General features: G+C 38.6%; 4 protein-coding genes across 5 annotated transcripts; 2 read left to right on the top strand and 2 right to left on the bottom strand.

Annotated features, from left to right (window-relative positions):
- The first annotated feature begins 1,054 nt into the window (after positions 1–1,054).
- On the top strand, positions 1,055–19,694 carry LOC121597124 (myosin-13-like). Of its 2 annotated transcripts, none has more exons than XM_041922668.1 (6): positions 1,055–1,177; positions 1,248–1,547; positions 1,642–1,778; positions 1,847–1,986; positions 2,080–2,137; positions 19,468–19,694. In XM_041922668.1, the coding sequence occupies exons 1-6, from the start codon at positions 1,105–1,107 to the stop codon at positions 19,495–19,497; spliced, it is 738 nt and encodes a 245-aa protein (XP_041778602.1). In that variant the 5' UTR covers positions 1,055–1,104; the 3' UTR covers positions 19,498–19,694. The 2 variants fall into 2 exon arrangements, with proteins under 2 accessions (XP_041778602.1, XP_041778601.1); XM_041922667.1 differs by lacking the exon at positions 19,468–19,694 and adding an exon at positions 4,672–5,263 and having other exon boundaries at positions 1,057–1,177.
- Positions 7,424–8,782, top strand: LOC121597125 (pupal cuticle protein Edg-84A-like). The gene is made up of 2 exons (XM_041922669.1): positions 7,424–7,756; positions 7,859–8,782. The coding sequence occupies exons 1-2, from the start codon at positions 7,745–7,747 to the stop codon at positions 8,588–8,590; spliced, it is 744 nt and encodes a 247-aa protein (XP_041778603.1). The 5' UTR covers positions 7,424–7,744; the 3' UTR covers positions 8,591–8,782.
- LOC121597126 (larval cuticle protein A2B-like) lies at positions 11,677–12,545 on the bottom strand. Its single transcript, XM_041922670.1, has 2 exons — positions 12,436–12,545; positions 11,677–12,372 (listed from the first exon to the last, which is right to left on the bottom strand). The coding sequence occupies exons 1-2, from the start codon at positions 12,445–12,447 to the stop codon at positions 11,842–11,844; spliced, it is 543 nt and encodes a 180-aa protein (XP_041778604.1). The 5' UTR covers positions 12,448–12,545; the 3' UTR covers positions 11,677–11,841.
- On the bottom strand, positions 17,285–18,074 carry LOC121597127 (larval cuticle protein A2B-like). Its single transcript, XM_041922671.1, has 2 exons — positions 17,966–18,074; positions 17,285–17,838 (listed from the first exon to the last, which is right to left on the bottom strand). The coding sequence occupies exons 1-2, from the start codon at positions 17,975–17,977 to the stop codon at positions 17,365–17,367; spliced, it is 486 nt and encodes a 161-aa protein (XP_041778605.1). The 5' UTR covers positions 17,978–18,074; the 3' UTR covers positions 17,285–17,364.
- Positions 19,695–20,887: the final 1,193 nt, after the last annotated feature.

The raw sequence follows: 20,887 nt of genomic DNA on the forward strand, positions 1-20,887 counted from the left end.
AAGGTTGTCAAACTTAATTTTAGCTATCAAACTTATTCGAGTGGATGCTGCTCTCTTGTTTTGCTTTGTTAATTGTTATTAATTTTAGTGTTTTTTTTTATTCAGGAGGAACGGATTTTAGTCTAAAATATAATTATTACATTATCGAACATTATTTTAAATAAAATAAACGATATCATAGATTCCAACTCTTCAACTTCGGTTATAAACTTTATGATCATAAATATTCAACATACGATTTTTTCGACTTAAGCCTTGCTTTGCGACATTTTTTCGGTCCCAAATACAGTCGTATCTCGGGGGACACCTGTACAATGATACAATATTATACATTCGTGTCAGACTTCGGCTTTTAATGAACAGAACGTGTGCATCTAGGACAGTGGTTGACAAACTTTGCGACCAAAAGGGCCAAATTCTACAAAAATATTCATGGAGTACCACATAAACTGCCAAACAGAAAACCTAAGAGTACAAATTTGTGCAAGTTCTATGAAACCGCCGGATAAGAACCGCCATCTCGAAATCAAAGAGCTGCATATAGCACCACACATTACCGATCTCTAGTTTAGAACAAAGCTTTTGATAAGCTTATTAGATGTAGGAAAATATTTCGCTTGGTATTTTTTTATGTCAAATTTTGTGACTCCTGGCTTAAGTTCAATAATACAAAATAATTTTTCTGTCAGATTTCACATATTTCACTTATGTTTCGTGTACAGGTTCGACACTCTTATCGCCATGAAATTTTTCATGAGTTTCGAAATATTTCATTGAATGTATCATAACGAAAGTATATTGATGTTTATTTTTATTATTACTGTTGATTATGTTTCTAGTTACGTTCAATATAATGTAATTCACTATTTACCACTTGATACGTATGATATTTCTTAATTTTTTTAAACAATACCGCTTTCTAAAGGGAAAAGGGAGAGAAACCCAGTATGTACCCGTATGTCCGTATTAGAGACTCGGAGTCAAAATAATCTTATCAGCAAATCTTATGCTTTGGCTCGATGTTTTAATAAAAAATAGACCTTCCCTTCGTAGCCAAAGGTTGTTGAAGCATTGATCGCATAAACGGTTTACTGTAAAGTCGTGATGGATAAATACGAGGAGAATATTTTGAGGTTAAACATAAAAATACGTGACCTAATTACACAACTCGACTGTAGTGAGTGCGGCTCATTGCTCTATTTAAAGTGTGTAGTTAATTGTGTTCTTATATGATATCCTCATTTCAGTGGAAACCAAAAACCGGAAGCTTCAGCAAGAAAACAATGTGCTAGTAGAAGATGTGGCAAGCTTTCGCGCACAGTATGCGTTATCCGAAGAGGGACGGCTGCGTTGTAAGTCGGTGCTGGAGAAAGAAATAGCTCGTAATAGTGAACAGTACGAGGCACAGGTGTTGCTAAAAAAACGATACAATGATCTAATACGCGAGTACGTTGCGCAAAACCAGAAACTTAAATCTTATGAACAGAATGCTTTGGAAGTGAAACAATCACGAGCGAAAAGAAAGCAAGCCCCTGTTGAGATTATTGGTAAGTGGATAATACAACTCACACAAAATTTAACTTCATTCGAAATGAAGTAACGATTAATATTATATCATTTTCTATCCTCATTTTCTGACAGGCAAGCTATCAGACATAGGAAAACCAAAGGCTATCGAAGACAAAGTAGCCTCACTCGAGCATCGCTGTTCTGTTCTGGAGAAGGAACTTTACAAAGCATATACGACAATTGATGATTTAGAGTTCGAACTGGAATCGGTGATTATAAGCTGTGCCAATTGATTAACTTAACAAATATTAACAAAGTTATTGATTTTCTATTTCAGATTGACCATCTCGAAAATACAAATGAACGGTTGGAACAACAGATTAAAGTTTTAAAAGCTCAGCTAGACCAATGTCTTTGTGAACCGCTAACACCTGACACTGCCAACAGTGTGACTTCACCATTGAGTCATGATACATTGTAAGCTACTTTACTTTACCCTTGCGCTCAAATCATTGCACAGCTAAAGTTTTATGTTACTAATCACATTTTATTGGGTTTCTCATTCTTAAGCTACCCATTTGAGAGTGTAAAAGACGCCCAACAAATTTCAACAGCAAAGGGACCAAAGGTAAGTTAGGCTTATGATGGAGTTTGAAATACATATTGAAAATAAAATCCATTCGCCAATTGGGCTCTGCGACCCAGCTAAGATTCCACGCCCATGCGGGTCGCCCATGAACGGTCTACAATGCCCACGGCGATCACAATCGCGTTGGGGAAGGACATCTAAAATATGGCAGCAATCGATTCATTAACTATCAACTAGTGTTGGCCTACCACCAGGTAACTTCGACTGCGCAAACCATGCGAAAGCCATTTGCTTGCAATTCTTCCCGGTCAATTTAGACCACATTTCGGCGCTCATTGCCATGTTTTGGCAATCCGACATCCTTTCTGTCTTGTTCACCCGCTATCCCATAATGTGGTATGCCTGTACGCTGCGCTTTATCGGCACTTAAACGAACTGTTCCAATTTGGCACTGCACAGAATGGATACAAAAAAATGTTCCTCTTTCATAGCCGCGCAGGTCACTGCGGGTGTTCAAAGCCATACAGGCTGGTAAGTGAGAGCTTTTCAAGGCTGAACTCGGCTGAAGAAATGTTCAACAGGGCAGAGAAAGGGGTCGCGAAAACGACGTTTAATTTAAAAGCGTACGAAACAGCCCATGTCTGTCGACCTCTTTCGTCGGCGTTTCCATAAGGCGAAACGAACAACAGCAACAAAATCCACACAAAAAAACGGTACCGGCACAATCATCCACTGACAGATAGGTGCACCCGGTTAGTAAATAGTAAGCGATTGACTTCACCACCGAGGGCGTTGTAACGATCATGCTTCAGGAGCAAGTTGTAGAAGAAACAAATGATAGTCCTAGCTATGACATTCATTCGCATTAGGTCGAGCATTTTTGCCTTTTTGATTGCAAAGTCCAGCAAATTGTAACAGTATTCTCAATCCTGCACATATTTAATAATATATGTGTATCAACAAAAAATATTCCACTCGGAATTTCGTACCAGTTTAAAAATTATGAACAATTAACTTATTGAAAGTTGAACATGTCTCGCCCCAATTTATTCATTCCCAACACTGTTCAATCCTTTTACTCATATCGTAATACTACGCCAGGCAGGTAAATGAACCAATTACACGAAGTTCGTCAATAATCATTCAACATCGGCTCGCTTTTGCTTGTTCTTTAACGTGGACTTCGTTTGCTCCAGACGGCACCTCTGTACGTGGGTGATTGGTGACCTCTTTCTGTGCCACGTCTCGGCGTACGTATGTGACTTAAGATTGAAAGTGATCAAATCTCACAGATCGTAGCTTCAATTTTCACGGTCGAGGACTCAATCCAATATGGTGCAGCTTTTGATGTTACATCACACAGTCGCTAAGAGGGCGAAAGTTTTGTTTTGTGGCAATTTACTATCACCATTTCTAGACAGTTTGGGATGAGGGATAATTTTCTTTACTTTGCTTTGGAGCAGTCAGATGACCAATAACATACAGACGCCTGCATAAACAAAGCTAGTCAAGTTTAATTATCATCTGGCCCTTTTCCTTTAATAAGAACTGATCGTTTGTGGTTGCGTGCTAAAATAAGTTTAGTAAGCATTTACTGACCGGCTTTACCAAGTTAACCGTTACTTTCAACATAACTTAAGTATTGCAATAAAATATTTATTTTTGTAGGCTGTTAGATTTGCTTTTTGACATAAAAACTTTTTTTCAAAATTAATAACATGCTAAATTGAGTTTTTTCTTTTATGTGATTACTTATGGTTTTTACTTCGTAAATGTTATTTTCAATTGTTTTTATACATATTTACGTATACTCAGATTATAATACACCTATTCATCAACTATTTATTGATTTGAAAAAATGCTAGGTTTTTGATAAATAAAAAAATACCCAAAGTTGTTTGAAATGGGCCTACATTGCATGAAGGCGTCTGAATCCTCATGTTATAGCGGTAAGCGCAAAGTCAAGTTCACGGCATTTCGCTCACAAATCTTCTTCACAAGTTGCTTCTCCTACTTCGACGTTAATCTGCACTTTTTTGGAAACCACAGTAGCGGGAACTGGTTTCCTCAAGAAAAAAATGCAAACAAAAGATCAGATTTCATCAAACGACATACCAGCAGTGAAGTAGATGAACTGGCACACGTTGATGGCACATTCTCCGTTTGCCAATCAATGTCAATTTTGAGTTTTATATTGTTTAATTATGGACGGATTATGGAGTCCTTACGCCTCACGTTACGCCAAATAGTATTGTTAAATTATAACTGTTATTTTTAATGTTTTGAATAAATAGAGACTTCACTGTAATAATAGCTGTAGCTCAAAGGATTAGTTCTTGGAATCTACGTAAAAAATTAACGCAACTGAATGTTTTATTTTTGTCTTATTATTTTATGACAAAACTGTTTGTTAATAGATTATCTTTCGTTAGACATTTCACAAAGACTTGGAAAAGTGTTGTGGCTTTATCATGATAACAGTATCTTGTGATATGAATATGTAATATGAGTTATAAGTAATATGAACATATTTTGTTATTACTATACATCATATTTCCATCTCTTCTTTGCAGATCTACCACAATTTGACTTTAGATGATCCGTTCTATGCGATGGAACATTTAGATAATGTACAAGAGCTAACAATACACCAATCAAGTGTAAATCGTGCCTCAGAAGCTATGGAAAGAGATGGACATCATGCACAAAACCAAAACTAATAACCGTTTGAAAATTTGACCAAAACTCAAAGATACACTTGTTGAGTTATTATTATTATTATTATTGTTTTTTATTTATTGTTTACTCTTCAACGGGCATTTATTCAATCCAAGTATTGAAGTATCAGTAATCATTCATGTCAAACAGTCTTATGTTAGTTTAATATGTAATCAAAATCAAAATATACTTCTGGGCGGTCCCGTGAAACAGTCGTCAACTCGACTCAATAATATGCCCGTCATGGATTTAAATCTAGAATGGATCGTTCCCACGTAGCAAGGATTGACTATCCGGCTCGAATTGACCGCACGGTAATGAATTAAGTCTCGAAAGCCTCTATAGGCCGACATGTCCGTGTAGGACGTTACGCCAAAGAGAAGAAGATATACCTCGTTAATAGTTCACTAGAAATTTATAATAAAAATGAAAATCTAATTACCCGCATCAAGCTTCGTCATGCCAATCAACATAAAAGGAAGAAATTGAGACGTGTGTATGAATCAATTTTTAATTTTGTTTCATTTCTCAAGCTAGCATTAGCTGCAAACGGTCCCACTCATCAATAATAGTGAATTGACGAAATAACACATTATAACAAGGTCAATCTGTTGATGGCGAGTTGTATAAGATCTTTGTTGGTTATGTGCAAAAATATGTCTCCAACCATGCCACAGAGTAAAGCTGAACGAAAAATGTACACATCGTTGATCATTACCATCGTTCGTTTGCAGATTGCAACGCAGCGGCCATAAAAGTCGTGTCGCGAGATGTCAATCAACTTTCGTTGCATACCACACACAGCAACATGGCAGCTGAGGATGGATTGGGGAAGGATGAAAAAATGTAAGGAACGCATTTCCCGCTCCCCATTGCGATCGTACCATTCACAAAAATCGGTGGTGCCGCATCGTTACACAACACCCAACATCCATTGAATGACCATTTTCCAACGATCTGCTACAAGCGTATTCGGAATGAGCCGTTGGATCAATTCGATGCTAAGAGTGTCTGTTTACTTAACACACGTGGTACAGCCTATGATTCCTAATGAACAGTGCTAGTAAGTGCTAGTAACACTGATTGCTTCTGTATCATTTTGGTAAAATAAAAATCATGTTTATTCAATATGCATTTGTGTTAGTGTGTGCGACATATACCACATGATCTACAGTGTTAAGATGACTCATTTTAAATTCAGATTTAAAATGTGGTTCAATTTTATTATCTGCGGGTATTTTCCAAAACGACTTCCATGCCAATCTTATAGCCTTCTTTCGTTGATTTTTTTATTTTTATTTTTTCAAATACGCTTTTCGTCTGATTGATTGATCCACTCTGCGGGAGTGAGACGCACCTCCAATTCAAAAATAATTGAGACATTCGGCATGCAGATTAATGACTGTGACAAGCATGATTTATATCGCGACGCATATTCGCTTAGCAACACATTTTCATTTGATACTTTTGTCTTTCTTTGCTTTTTTGCACCATATGTAATCAATTGCAAATGATCAAAACTCGCCACATGACGGCATGTATCTTTGAACACATATTCATCTGATGAAAACACATAATGCGCAAAAGAAAAGAAATACACTTCTAAGCATTAGATCTGATTTAAATGTAAATTTCAAGGGCTGATTCTAGTTAGCACTAGCTAAGTTGTTTCACCTAATTTCACATACCCTTTGTGTGACCTCTACCAAACATCCATCTACCCTCAGTATGCAGTCAAAAACATGATGAATGCTTTTAAAGGGCTTTTGGCTTTGAAAATCCCAAAAGTATCTAAATATAGGTATCGGTTAAGCTGAAACGGCCATCCCATGTGTCCTCGAGCACGTGCCCATTGATGCTTGACAAGAAATTCCGCCCATCGATCCATCTTCCATCGATCAGTCACTAATTGATAAACGTTTAAGCTTAGGCGTCTTTCAGGCGTCGTATCTCGATGCTTGCTGGAAGGGGGGAATTTTTCTGTTTCGAACGGACAAGTCCTTGCTGGAAGATTAATTAAAAAATGCGTGGATTTGAAGCCTCTTTACAAGCATATAGTCCAGTTCACGTGGAAGGGTGTCAAAGAAGAAAAGGTTCATACATCACCTGAACTTGAACTGCGTGTGCTTCGTCAATGGCTGCATAGCAAAGGTACTCATTAATTATGTTTGCTTCTAACCATCCGGCGACCCACGGCTATGGGTTGAATGTTTGTGAACGCGTTGCTCTAATCTGGACACTCTTGCCGGAGGCAACGCCAATGGGCTGCATTTCCATGGGGGTAATATTGAAATAAAAATCAATGATCTCAAAATTGAAGCATTCGACGGATTCCCCCACTCCGCATTACAGACTTTGACCCCCAAAATGCTTCCCCGTCAATGTGTGTGTCATATGGATCATTGTCCCTTCCCCGGTACGAGCCACTGGCAGCGGATGCTAATCCGGAGCAATGGCGTGGCGCTCTGAACCCTGCAGCAGCAAAAAGGTGTGGTTAACGCCCGGAATAATGATCTCATCGTTTGGCGTAGATCCCCTTCTCTGTGTGGTTTGTGCGGCTTCCACCTGCTAGCCTGCACGATCTCATGCTAGTTTGCCTTCTGAACCGTAGGGTGAGAGTGAACGAGACAGCACGTAAAGGTAGTTGCGGCATTGTGACACATTTCACCGAAAATTAGTGCAACCCCTGGCGAGATTCAGACGGTTCGGTTTGTAGACTGGAGGGCTTTTTTGCCTCGTTGAGCTTCGGATGACGGGTTGATTCCATTGGTCCTATGAAGTTATATGGAGCAGTTTGCTGAAATCAGTATATAAAGTGAATGTTGACCCGAGAATTAGCACAGTTCACCAAAGCCTTCCAGTCAGCTAAGACCGTTGTCTGGTGCTTCAACTGGTCCTGAAAGCATACTTGCTAGTTTTCCGGTCGTGATGGCTTTCAAAGTGCGTATTACCATGTGCAGTGACATTTAAGTGCATTGTGAAAAGTGCTATTTCTACTTGTTTGATTCTAACATACGTTTCATTGTTGTTCACTCTCTTCAGTACGTCGCTCTGTTCGCTATTATCGCTGTGGCCAGCGCCCAGCACTATCAGCAGTACCAGCAGCCACAGTACCATCATCAGCCCGAATACCACCAATACCAGCCACAGCAGGTAGTTTACAAGCAGCCAGCGCTGCTCAAGACTGTCCAGCCCGCTCTGGTCAAAACTGTCCAGCCCGCTCTGGTCAAAACCGTGAAGCACGTCGAATATCCCGATGCACCGGCCGAGTATCAGTTTGCGTACGATGTGCATGATGATCACACCGGAGATGTTAAGAGCCAGCAGGAGGAACGCCATGGAGATGTCGTCAAGGGACAGTACACCCTGATCGATGCTGATGGTTACCGCCGCATTGTCGATTATACTGCTGATGACCACAACGGTTTCAACGCTGTTGTCCGTCGTGAACCTGTCGAAGGTCACAAAGTTGTGAAGACTCTGGCTCCTGTTGCTAAGGTTGTTGCTCCGGTCTATGCTGCTCCGGCTAAGGTCTATGCTGCTCCGGCAGTCACCAAGGTATTTGCTCCCCAGCCAGTGCACTATCAGCACCAACCCGTCCAGCAGTACTACCAAGCTCCAGCTCCGGCTAAGGTGTATGCCCCTGTCGCCAAGGTAGCTCTTCCGGCCGTCACTAAGGTTGCTCTCCCAGTTGCTAAGGTGGCCTATGCTCCGCATCAAGAAGCTGTCAACCACGTCCAGTTCCACGGACCGTCCAGCAACTACAACTACTAAGTGAACTCCCGGTAGTCACACTGTTCTAAGATGAACCTATACGAACGAATCTGATCATAATGAAATATGCGAATGAATGGCTGTTACGTTAACTAATTGTAAATACAAATGTAGATACAGTGCCTTCGATCAAGGCTACAAATGTGCTATAATAAATGATAAAATCAAACGTTTCTGTTTGAAAAGATAACACTGGGTAAAACCATCTGGCCTTTTTTTTAACAACCTGACCAAAAGCATCCCGAAATGAATTTGTTTCATAGTATTATATTTTTATTTTTCTGCTTTCAAACCATACCTTGTTTGGATTATGCATATACCTTTAAGGAGTGCAACGAAGATTTTTTACAATTGAGGTTGATTGCTATAGTAACATTAAACAACTAAGTTGCCTATTACTTGAACTAAAACTTTGTATGATTCGTATCGAAGCTTTCCAATGTGATCTTTTGCTGTTTTGTTCTTAATCATGATATTTTTATTGTCTTGAAAATGAATTTTCGTAACAAAAATCAAAGAAAAAAAGATGTTTTGAAGAATGTTTTTTAACATTCATGGTAAAAAGTAAGAACTTTAATAGTTGTAGAGTTTATGCACTTCATATCAAGCCATGTAGTTTGTCAATTGCACTTATAGTTTGCTAATTCAGCTTTAGATCATGTAGTTTGCCAATTTGAAAGCTGAAATTATGGCATTAATTCAGCAATTAGAATTTCCAGCTTTAGATTTTAAGCCTAAAATATTTCAGATTACACATGTAAAAAAAACTACATGCAGTGAACATCTCGATACAGAGTTGACGTATGATTTATTTTTTACTGTCTAGGTAAACATATTTTTTTAAGAAAAGTTAGAAACTAATCGACGTTTTAATTCAAAAACATACGTAGAGCATTATGACCCTTTTACAGCAAACAAAAAACGAACCACAAGCAAGTATGTCCAGAAAGATTTTTTCAAGCTCATGCAGTTTCAAGGTGAAGCATTTTTTTACTTCCATCAAGTAAACATTTTGAAGAGGTATCCAAAAACTAATTATTCATAATGTTCGTTAGTACAATCCTGCGACCCGGGAACTTAAATGCTTTGACACCCCTGACCTATCACAAACTAGTAGACAAGTACGAAGTGATAAAAACGCAACATTTCAAATTCAAGCAATTTTTCAAAGATGGGTGATGCAGACCTCTTCCTATTAGAGAGGATGAGCTATACCGCTTAAAAATAGGAGATTTAAACATAAAATAGTAATGAGAAGTAGCTAGCTACTAATCTATAAGCAACAGGTATTTTAACTAGCCACCTAACTTATCTACACTATCTAGGTACCACTCCACAACGTACTAAATGTAACTACCTAGATCTAGCCTATAGATTATACCAGCGGTATCAAACTCATTACTACTTACGATACTTATTACTAAAGGACGTTTGAACCAAATTATTTTTAGTAGTACCTTTGATATTTGGATAGTTTTTTTTAACGCAAAAATAATGGCAATAATTGGATATGACTAAATAGGTCAGTTTATCTATGGCAGAATAGTAATTGTTATGTTGATGTCATTTTTATTATCAATATGTTTGAGCTGGTATTGATTGTGAACAGCATATGTTAGAAATAGTGAATTTTTATCTTTGATGCAATCCAAGATAAATATGGTACAATACCACATGTCGGTCGGTACTTAGACAAGTTTTCATTGGACAGTCAAGGTGTGCAAAATGTCACCTTTCTCTTCTATTTAGCGTAATGTCCTACGTATACATACCGGCGTATACAGGCTTTCAGGACTTAATTCATTACCATGTGGTCGGATAGTCAATCCTTGCTACGGGGGAATGATCCATTCTAGGCTTGAACCCATGAAGCAAAGTATCATACAAGTCCTTAATAATCGTTACTCCCTACCTGCCAATCGTCATACATGTCCCCATTCATTATTTATTTATTTATTTATTTATTTAGATACAAATATCTGCCTCAGAGGGCTAAATATAGGGAAACTTACTGACTAAAACTTAAAATTAATGATAACAAACAAATACTTAAATCTAACTAGACAAACATATACTAGACAGGGAGCAATTTGTAACACAGGCAACACAAGTAAGATGAAAGAATTAGGATGGGGAAACAAAAAGGGAGTCAAAGAACTGAAGGAAGAGAGGGAGAAGGGATTGAGGGGAGATATGAATATCAAACACACCAGAGGCACTGTTGAAGCGATGGAGGGATCTAAAAAACGGATCATTGGTGCCATGCACACATCAGAACCATTAGCTTATAACATGCAATCTAAAGTAACACGTGTTTGTGCTGACATCTGGGTTAGCTGCAACCATGCTGAAATAGGGGTTAGACCCGATATTTTCCCAAAACAATACGCCCAAAAAAGTGTCAGAGTTTGCATTTTTTATTCCTGTTGATTGAGCGATTTTGTTAATTGTTCGATTTACTTACAGAAATTGCTCTTTTGCTGACGAAGTACTCTGATTGGTTAAAAATTCCAACACCACAGGGCCAGTTAATTTCCAACATTTCAGATTTTGTATGATTTAATATACTTAAAGGATTTTTAAAATAAAACGTAAACAATAATAATGTGACTTTCAGATCCGGATTGTCCAGATGTCCAGAATTTACTGAAATGTGATGTAAAGGCAGATATGCAAAGTTAATTTTGGCTCAAGGGGTCGCGGGCCACATTTCGCCTGAGGCTCGCCACTTTGACATCTCTGGATTACATCATAAACATTATCCGACCAATAATTTTAAATCAATCCAGAAAAAATTGCAACAATTGTCGTTGACAGTTGCTCAATTGGTAGAAAAAAGGCAAATCCTTTTATAGGATTTGTTGAAGAAATATTATATTTATTTTCTTAAGTAGCTTGTTCTATCGCAACAACAACTGCATTGGAGTACAATTAGAGTTATCAAATTGTTGTCAATCAGTTTTATGTTGTACTATACATCACTGCAGCATCAGAATGTTAGTTACTTTTTGTTAAAGTAATACTGAGCAGCTATAACAGATATTTCACATGATTTGATGTACGTAGTACTCATTACTGCACACGAATTTAGTTTTTATACATTTGATATTTTATTTACATTGTATTTTCATTACAATTGAGCTAGCATGAATGGAAGATGAGGCAGCATAAGATGAGGATGAAAATAGAGAGTTGGTTCGCTAGAATTCGCTCGGTAATTGGAAGCGCCGTCTTATCGATCTAATGTTCGCTTAATAGTGCTGGTCGTAATGAGGCTGGTGGCTGTAATGGACCTGAGGGGCGACGACCTTAGTGATCGGGGCGCTGTATACCTTGGCGACCGGCAGAGGAGCAATCACTTTGGCAACTGGAGCGATCGTCTTGACGATTTTGTGTCCCTCCAGAGGCTCACGACGGACGACGGCGTTGAATCCGTTGTGCTCATCGGCGGTGTAGTCAACCACACGACGGTGGCCATCGGCATCGATCAGAGTGTACTGTCCCTTGACGTCATCACCGTGACGTTCCTCCTGCTGGCTCTTGATGTCTCCAGTATGGTCATCATGCACGGAGTATTGGAACTGGTACTCGGCCGGGGCTTCTGGGTATTCGACGTGCTTGACGGTCTTGACCAGAGCGGGCTGGACGGTCTTGATAAGAGCGGGCTGGATAGTCTTGACTACGGCTGGTTCATGGTGATACTGGTGGTACTGTGGCTGGTAATGGTGCGGATCGTAGTGCTGTGCACTGGCAACTGCCAGAAAAGCTACGACGGCCAAGAACTGTGAAAGGATTGTGAAGTTTATAAAACATTTGCAGTGAATATTCCCTGTTATCGTTCTTACTTTGAATGCCATTTATGTATTTTTTAGATGTGGTAGCTGTATGCTTCACTGCTCGGTTGTGTTGCGCTGAAGGCTCTGAATGAACTGATGCTGATTTGTTGCCAAAATTCGCTATTTATATCCGATACGATGCGAGCCCTCCAAATAGTTGAACTATCAACCCCAAATGATCAGTGGCAGGTCGTGTCTTGTCAGTAATGCTGTACGGCATATTCTTGCATCTTTGCCACTTCCAATGCGCCACATTCGTATAATATTCGCGACCGAGTTTTTGGCCCCCATTGATTATCTGTTTCCAATTTTTTGTATGTTGCCCTCTCTACAATCCGTCCGATCAGATTGTTCGTTTTTGGCAGTACATGCAAAATATGATTTTTGTTATTTTTCTCCATTCCCTCTACCATTCCTCGCAAAATCACTCTCACAAAACGCTTGCGGGCATGATTCGTTGGTTGCAAAAATCTGTCTCCCCTCCTAATTGAAAGCCATCACGTCGAAGGCTTCACGTCACAAAGCGGGCAAACGAATCAGTAAAATCTATTTAGTGAGTCACTATGGTTGAGCAGCCCATCGTTTGAGTAGGGCCATCTAGCAACGAACAAGCATTTACTTAATGTATCAGACATCACCACTTTTATCTTTCAATTTCGACCTCAAAGTAATTAAAGTTATCGCTTTTAGACGTTAAATGACATCCTAAGGTAAGGTGCTTCGAGGCTGCCTAACAACCAATCTTATGTGTACCTCTCACATTGGGACAAAGTTGCGTGTCCGATTATTTAACATGCATCGCCATTGAAAGATAGTAGATGTTATATGTACATAACCAATGGCTAACGCTGCTTTGGGTTTGTGGTTGATTCAAATTTGGCAGCAATGGGCCCGAAGCTAACCCAGTCATGTCTACCATGACCTTAACATTCGATCCTTCGTAAAATTTCCCACGAAATTAATGCGTTGAAAATTATGCGTTTAACAGAAAGGGTTATTTTGTGTTCATCATCCATCAATGATCAAATTTTGACCATCATACCATCATAGCAGCATCATTGACAAAGTTACATATTCATAATTCTTATTCCACATTACTACTTAGTTTTAAAGTAATCATAGCGATGTAATATCTATAATATTGCATACTTATACACGTCATCGTATTCTTTGATATTGATCGATTAGCTTTTGATTTTGTGTAAAATTTAGTAAAACTCAAAAATCTAGTTGTTTATAATTGTTTTCTGTTTTATAATTGATTAACCCAAATTAAAATTATATATTACGAGCATATTCTTTTTCTTCCTCTTTTGCGCAAAAACCATTGTCGGCCAAGGTCTGCCTGTATCACTAATGCGCTTGGTTATCAGTGAAATATTGATTACCCATAGCATGATAGTCAGTCCTACTTATGGGCGGCATGGTTTATACGGGACTTGATCTCATGACGGGTATATTGACTTAACAAGTACGAATAGAACACTGGACCAACCTTTATGATTGTTTATTATTTTATTATGTTATTTTCAAACATTGTTATGCTTTCAAATTATAAAATGACATCAAATCATAAGATATTTTCAAACTATCTATCAAAATGAACATCAATCAACATCTGACAAATCTCAGTTACTCAACACAAGACATGTTGAAAGATAAATCAGATATGTAATTCTAAAACTCGTTTGTAAGATTAAGATTGTACCATTAAGTTATTTGAATTACCAATTATAAATAAATTTTATAAATTAATCAATGAATAAATAAACTTTACGTTTAGCTCCCTTTTTATTTTCATACTTCAAACCCCCTGTACGTGCTTAAGTTAACAAAAAGTTTTCTTGGTTTGTTATATGCTGTGATTCTCAAAAATATCATTTATATTTATATATTTTAAGCATTTCTTGTGATATTGAGTCTTCGATAGTGACATACTTGTCTGATATTAAATTTTACATCGATCATTTTCCAAACCAAGCTCACTATTAATACAGGAAGATCTTGTCCGACATCAGTTGTTGTGCCAAAGAAGAAGACAAAAGTATTATTCTGTGTTATATTTTTAAATCCTAATTAATTTCTCAATTGGCTTTAACCCCCAAACAGACTTGAAATAATAATATCAACTTGGCAACAAGTAGATTGTAGTGCTTAGAGGCGGATTTTGGGTGTTGGGGGCCCTAAGCGTTAAAACTAGTGGAGGCCCCCCGATTGGAGTCGCTAAATATTGGGGGGGGGGGGCTAAATATTGTTGCATTAAATTTAGAATCAAACACACTTTAATGGTTTGCCGGCGGAGAGGGGGAGGTCCTCAGGATCCCTCTACTGGGCCCCTATAGTTTATGAGTCCCTTCATCCATGGGGCTCCTATCTAGCACAGAAGCTCTTGCTGAGACTACTGTACACACTGTTCTATATGCTGGAATTACCATACACGGGGCCCCTACATTGACGGGGCCCCCCGCGGCCGCTCAGTCCGCGTACCGTTAAATCCACCACTACTAGTGCCCAATACATTTTTAAATATTTTCTTATTCTAATCATTTTGGTATAACACCAGTAAACGATACCACGCCATATTATCAAACAATCATAAAAGATAAGACTGTTTTTTCTCTCTCTACCAAGTTAGCAGTAGATTACCGAAAAAAGCTATGTGAAACTGCATAAGCAGTATAAACGTAGCACAACCAGAATGTCCTTACATTTCATTCAGAATTTCTTACATTGATACAGTTCGGGAGGAAATCGACCCCACTCAGCCTTGTAAGGAAATTTAGCAACATTTGAGCAATCATGCAATAGCTTTTGGTATTATCTTTTGACTGTTTCTAAAGGAGATGCAGAATGCTCTAAAGGAGATAGAGCAAGCTGCTGTTCATACAATACATTTTTATGCAATAGTTTTAATCAAGACTGCTCTGACAGGTTTTTAATAAGTTCACATTGTTAAATTACAATCCAGTAGCAAATCAAATTATGCGTAAAGTATGAAATATTTAAATCCAAATTATCTAAATCTAGAGCAAATTTAAACCATATTCAAGTTTCTGAAATCTACTACGGCTATTCTTTAAAAAAAACAAGATTTTGAATGCTGCTGGAGTACGAAAGAGCTTTTAAGATATAGTGCAGTAAATACACCATAACATTTGATAGTTTATAAACCTAAACTACACAATATGTGTTCACAGTAATCATTATGTATTCACAGAATTTATCGAGCTGAATACACTAAACTAAACATTTTTGAAACCATTACACAAGAAATGGTGTATTATCCGTTCAGTTACATGTACGAAATACTTAAATATGCGATTTAAAAAGATCCAAAGTAACCATGCTTCCATCACTAAAGTGTAATTGTATTTTGTAGCAATCCTTACACTGCATCGAAAGTTTTCTCGTCGGTGACCTTCACGCAATGCTCATTATAGCTTCCAGGAACAAACTGGTAGGTGCCACTCCCAATTGTTACACGAGCAACATACGCATCGTACTTTTTTTATTTAAACGTGGCAGCAGACATTGACATGGTCTTTTTATATCGTCCACGGGTATACAGACGTTTTCACTTTCATTCCATTGACACACATATTTTGCACCAGTCCGACTCGAACGAATGTTGTTCCTGTTACCCCAATCTTTCTCCCAAACATGCTGAGGACTTCACCTCACACCGTTGCTCCGAAATAAAAACCCGTTTCTAGACCGCCAGCATCCCATGATCTCCATCGAACAATTTGGGATCAAGAGTATCGTGTTTCGATTATATAACACCACCATTCGTCTGCTTTCAAGGTTGCCTTTTTGCTTGGCTGAGCGGTACCCAGAAGAGTTTGCTCGCCAACTACTACCTGTAGGCGATCGCGATCTTTTCCTCGCACTAACTGGTACGCTCTTGAGAGAGAGAAAGAGTGAACGAGAACACTCCACTGCAGTCACCCCTTCTGTGTGTACAGCACGAATGCGAAAGAAAAAGCCCTATTTCTTCAATGACCGGGGAAGGAAGGTAGTCAGCACAAATCTATCTCCACCAAACTGGGAACTCGTATGTGACCTGGAGCAAATATTTCGGCCATCCCTTCTCTTCATTTCGGATCGACTCGACGGGTAGTAAGTGAGGGTTTGGCAGCAAACTACATGGTCGATACTGAATAGCCGGCTGCCAAAAGTTGCTCATTTTGATGCGGACTGAACACAAACCCTTTCCACCATGGCCGAGTCGGCTCACGAAGTTGTGCATGAGGCGTTATACTTTTACCGAAATTTCAAACCACCAACAGCCTACGGGCAAAACACCCGTATAACCCATGATTCGAGCTCCGTACGTTTTTGTTTTGTTTTGCCAGCAATTTGTGATCGGCGGAAACCTGTTTGACCGTGTTTTGGAGGTTATTTTTTCTTCTTTTGGTTGCTTTAAATGGAGTATGCTTGACAAGTTCAGCACTTGACATGGTCACTTTCTTTGGTAATGTTTTTTTAACCCCCAGTCGTGCACACACGACGAACACTGTATGATACACAAGTTTCTGCATTTCTTGTTACAGGCGACATCAAAGATGAATGTGAACAGCCTTTCCGACAGTCAATTACCAATGCAACTACCCTTGCAGCATGCAACTTTAGTATGAAAACGAAATGCGTTTGTTGCTAACACGGAACGAACGTGATAAATAATCAGTCATTATGCACATTTCTTGCATGCAGTTACTGTTATGCTTATGATATTGTACAGTTGAGGCAAGTAAAGTAATACTAATTACGGAATACAATGTGGAACTTTTCATGAGACATTTGTTATTCTTCTGAGATTTTTACTCATATTACGATTATACACTCACTTTTTAAACAATTTTTTGAAAATAGAAACGAATTTTACTACATTTATTGCAAAGTACTGACACTATTTCATATACATCGCGGCAAACGTTCTTAGTAGTGGTAGGTAAGACTTGGCGCAGAGAAGCTCACAGTAGCTACATGAGCCGGGGCCAGAACCTTGGCAACCGGGACAGCATATTTGGCAACAGGAACCGCAACCTTCAGAGCAGGGGCAACATAATGTGCCACTGGTACTGGTACAGCAACTTTGTGCACTGGGACGACGGTCTTTACCAGCTTGTGTCCCTCCAGGGGCTCACGGCGGACGACGGCGTTGAATCCGTTGTGCTCATCGGCGGTGTAGTCAACCACACGACGGTGGCCATCGGCATCGATCAGAGTGTACTGTCCCTTGACGTCATCACCATGACGTTCCTCCTGCTGACTCTTGATGTCACCGGTGTGATCGTCATGTACGGAGTACGAGAACTGGTACTCGGCCGGGGCTTCCACTTCTACTTTCTTAACCAGTGTTGGTAGTAGAACCGCGTTGGCAACACCCATGATGGCCAAAATAACGCAAAGCTGATAAACAAACAAAAATACTATTATTCAATCTACTCACAATCCTCATGCTCCCGATGTGATTCTTTTCAAAACGTTTAAGTTTAAGAAGATTCTGGAAATTCTAGACAAATTATTAGAAACTTACTTTGAACGCCATAACTGATGTAGAGGACTGAATGTGACTTGTAACGAAGCTCTAACTGACTGATGCAGTTCCGTTGATATCCAATGCTTTTTATAGCTCAATTCCTTACAAATATCACTAAGCTTGCCTACCACGAAGCTATTGGCCGACTTACATCAAGTTAAACTGCTTCTGCGGTAAAACCTACATCTAGACCATATCGCTATGACAGTGGCATGTATTATACATCAAAAATAAAATATCAAAAACCGGTGGCAGAAGCAACGCTTCACACGATTAGTCGTGCCCGAGTATTTGCTGTAATCGGGCCGTAAAATCAACTCCATTTCTTCTTAAACCCTAATGTAACGGAAACCTGTTCGGCGTACCAACACCTTCACCCTCGCCTCGTCAACGGCCAAATTTTGCTGTATTTCATACACGAATTAATCCGCCCCTCAATCCTGCAAGGAACAAGATGTAACTAAAAACCCGCTGACAACTAAACAACCTTGCATTAGCGGGCACATTTACCAGTAAACGACAACTTGCACCTACGCAAAGGCTGCAATAGCAACGCACTCTAAAAACTCGTTTCCAAAACGGTTCTTCTGTGCTGTCAATATACCGAAAAAAATGTACTCAAAACGGGGGCAAAGGTGTAAGCGACTGTGCTTTTTTTCACACTCCCACCTTATGTTTCCCGCTCACGAAATACTGTCACCAGTGCTATTACTTATTAATTTGTCACTTCACGGCACTCGTCTTATTTGTGCTTCGCAAATAATCCTATTACTGCATGTCCCGCATGTCCATTTCACACTCGCAATATGCAAAGATTATGTAAGGCACAATTATACCAGCCATGGAGTCATCCGCTTTTTGGTTTATTACCCAGCCCTGCTCGACATTACAAGACATGGTAATTGCTGCAGTTAATGTTAGGTATCATGCAGATGCAACCAACTCCAATTCTTGTCAGAATTACCAGTACCAGTTGCAAGTGATCGTATTTTGCAAGGCAAAAGTAAAACCAAGTAATGAAGAGATCGAACGTACGGCAACGTAATGCAACCGACAACCATTAACCCAACTTTGCGTGTGAACAATTTGGCACATATTTAAGATTGATACTTGAGCTTGAGCGTTGTCTGAGGTCTGATGTAAAATGCAAATGATTGAACAGTGCGTCAAACGATGATTAAAAAAAATCAGACAACTAAATTGTATCTATCATTTGATATCTCAACTTGTATTAACATTGGTATGTTCCAGCGCGTTTGCATCCACAGTATAAAAGCTACAATGTTATGAAGCCAATAAATACATGTAATATAATAAAACCTGATAAAATCAAAATGCCATTTTTATAAATTTGAAGTAGGATAAAATAAAATCTCATTAATTTTATAATCTAAGCATCGAACAAAATCAAAGTGTCCGTTATGTAATACCCGTTACAACAATTTATTTTAATACTTCTATATTCAAATAATAGAAATATTTAAATATTTCGTTGCCAGGTTATCAGTGATTCTCCAAGATCCTCGTAAATTTGTTCCAATGTTACTCCTGTTACCTAACTCAAATCTTCCAAATCTGCGCTCCTCTAAGATTTGCGTCGAAAAACTTGCCGGCTAACAGCTTCCCGATGAGAACAAGGAATGCCAAATGTATCCAAACAAGGTTTTTAACCACTTTACAGGTTTGCCGGAGCAGTGCGTGAGCGAGCCTTTACAGTTTTGCCAGTACCCCCGGGTTGTCTCTTTAGGATATATAAAATAAGTATTTTTTTTTAATTCTACCGATTTTTTATGCATTGCTGTTCAATTTTGAATCAAAAACAAGTATAAAAAGGGTGATATTTTTTATTTTATTTTTTCTTTCAATTTTTTTAATGAGTTAGTTCTGTGAAGGGGTTAGTCAATATGCCTTATCAATATTATAAAAAAGTGTATTCTAGAACACAGAGGTAGCTGTAATACTTTCTGCACCATTCTAAATATCTTGGGACAATTTGTTCTAATTTGTCAATTCGCAAACACAGCATGAAGTATCACTTAGGGCGGTGGCAACGCTAATCGGATGCGATTTTATCGGACGAGATTTATATGGGATTTGACAGATAACGTCGGACGACGAAATCGCACGTCCGACGTTATCTGTCAAATCCCATATAAATCACGTCCGATAAAATCGCATCCGATGAGCGTTGCCACCGCCCTTAGTGTCACATAGCGTCCCGAAAGTATGCAAACTGTAACACATCATATTAAACGTAATATAGAGTGTGTGCGGATATTTACAAAATCAGTGGTTGATGGAAATTTTGAACAATTCGATTTAATTTATTTGGTGATATTCTTTAATACGTCATAAAAAATTCACTCATTCTATTATTTTTTTATCATACTAAAGTAGTGATACCCCATCCGTATTGCCTATTGTGAGCTTAACACATTGATTGATTCATTACATAAAACGAATTTTTGATGCAAAGATGTACTATTTCCGGCATATAGACGTTTAAAAAGCACATAATAGGCGCATTTTCACTTACACGATACGGCTGCTGCTCAAAAATCTTCCATTTAGCAGACTTTTTCTTCGTGAAATGTAAATTCGAGCAGGATTCGCGTATCTTTTTCAAGCAGCAAAAACCCTCTGCTAATTACTAGATCACACAAAAAGATTGATCATTATCATAATGATCACAAAAGGGTAGGGATTTTTTTGTCTATGTTGCGAAAAATTGTATCGTGCGAGGGAGTCCTCGTCATTGTTTGCGAATGTTTTCCCTGCCACCAGGAACAAGTGTCAATAAAAAAATTCACCAATTGTTTTGCGTTCACACACCACCAAACATTTTCGGAAACAAATATCATAATTTCACAAAATAATTCGAAACATCATCAGCTCCTGTTCTAGGAAAAGCCCAATATA

This window comes from Anopheles merus, chromosome 3R (genome assembly GCF_017562075.2).
Source record: "Anopheles merus strain MAF chromosome 3R, AmerM5.1, whole genome shotgun sequence".
Lineage (NCBI taxonomy): Eukaryota > Metazoa > Arthropoda > Insecta > Diptera > Culicidae > Anopheles > Anopheles merus.

What these genes read in the sequence shown, in the direction of transcription:
- LOC121597124 (XM_041922667.1), top strand. Translation starts at nt 1,105, where the DNA reads ATGGATAAATACGAGGAGAATATTTTGAGGTTAAACATAAAAATACGT. An exon ending in AATTACACAACTCGACTGTA is followed by an intron (nt 1,178 to 1,247) that starts GTGAGTGCGGCT and finishes TCCTCATTTCAG; the next exon opens with TGGAAACCAAAAACCGGAAG. An exon ending in CAACAGCAAAGGGACCAAAG is followed by an intron (nt 2,138 to 4,671) that starts GTAAGTTAGGCT and finishes TCTTCTTTGCAG; the next exon opens with ATCTACCACAATTTGACTTT.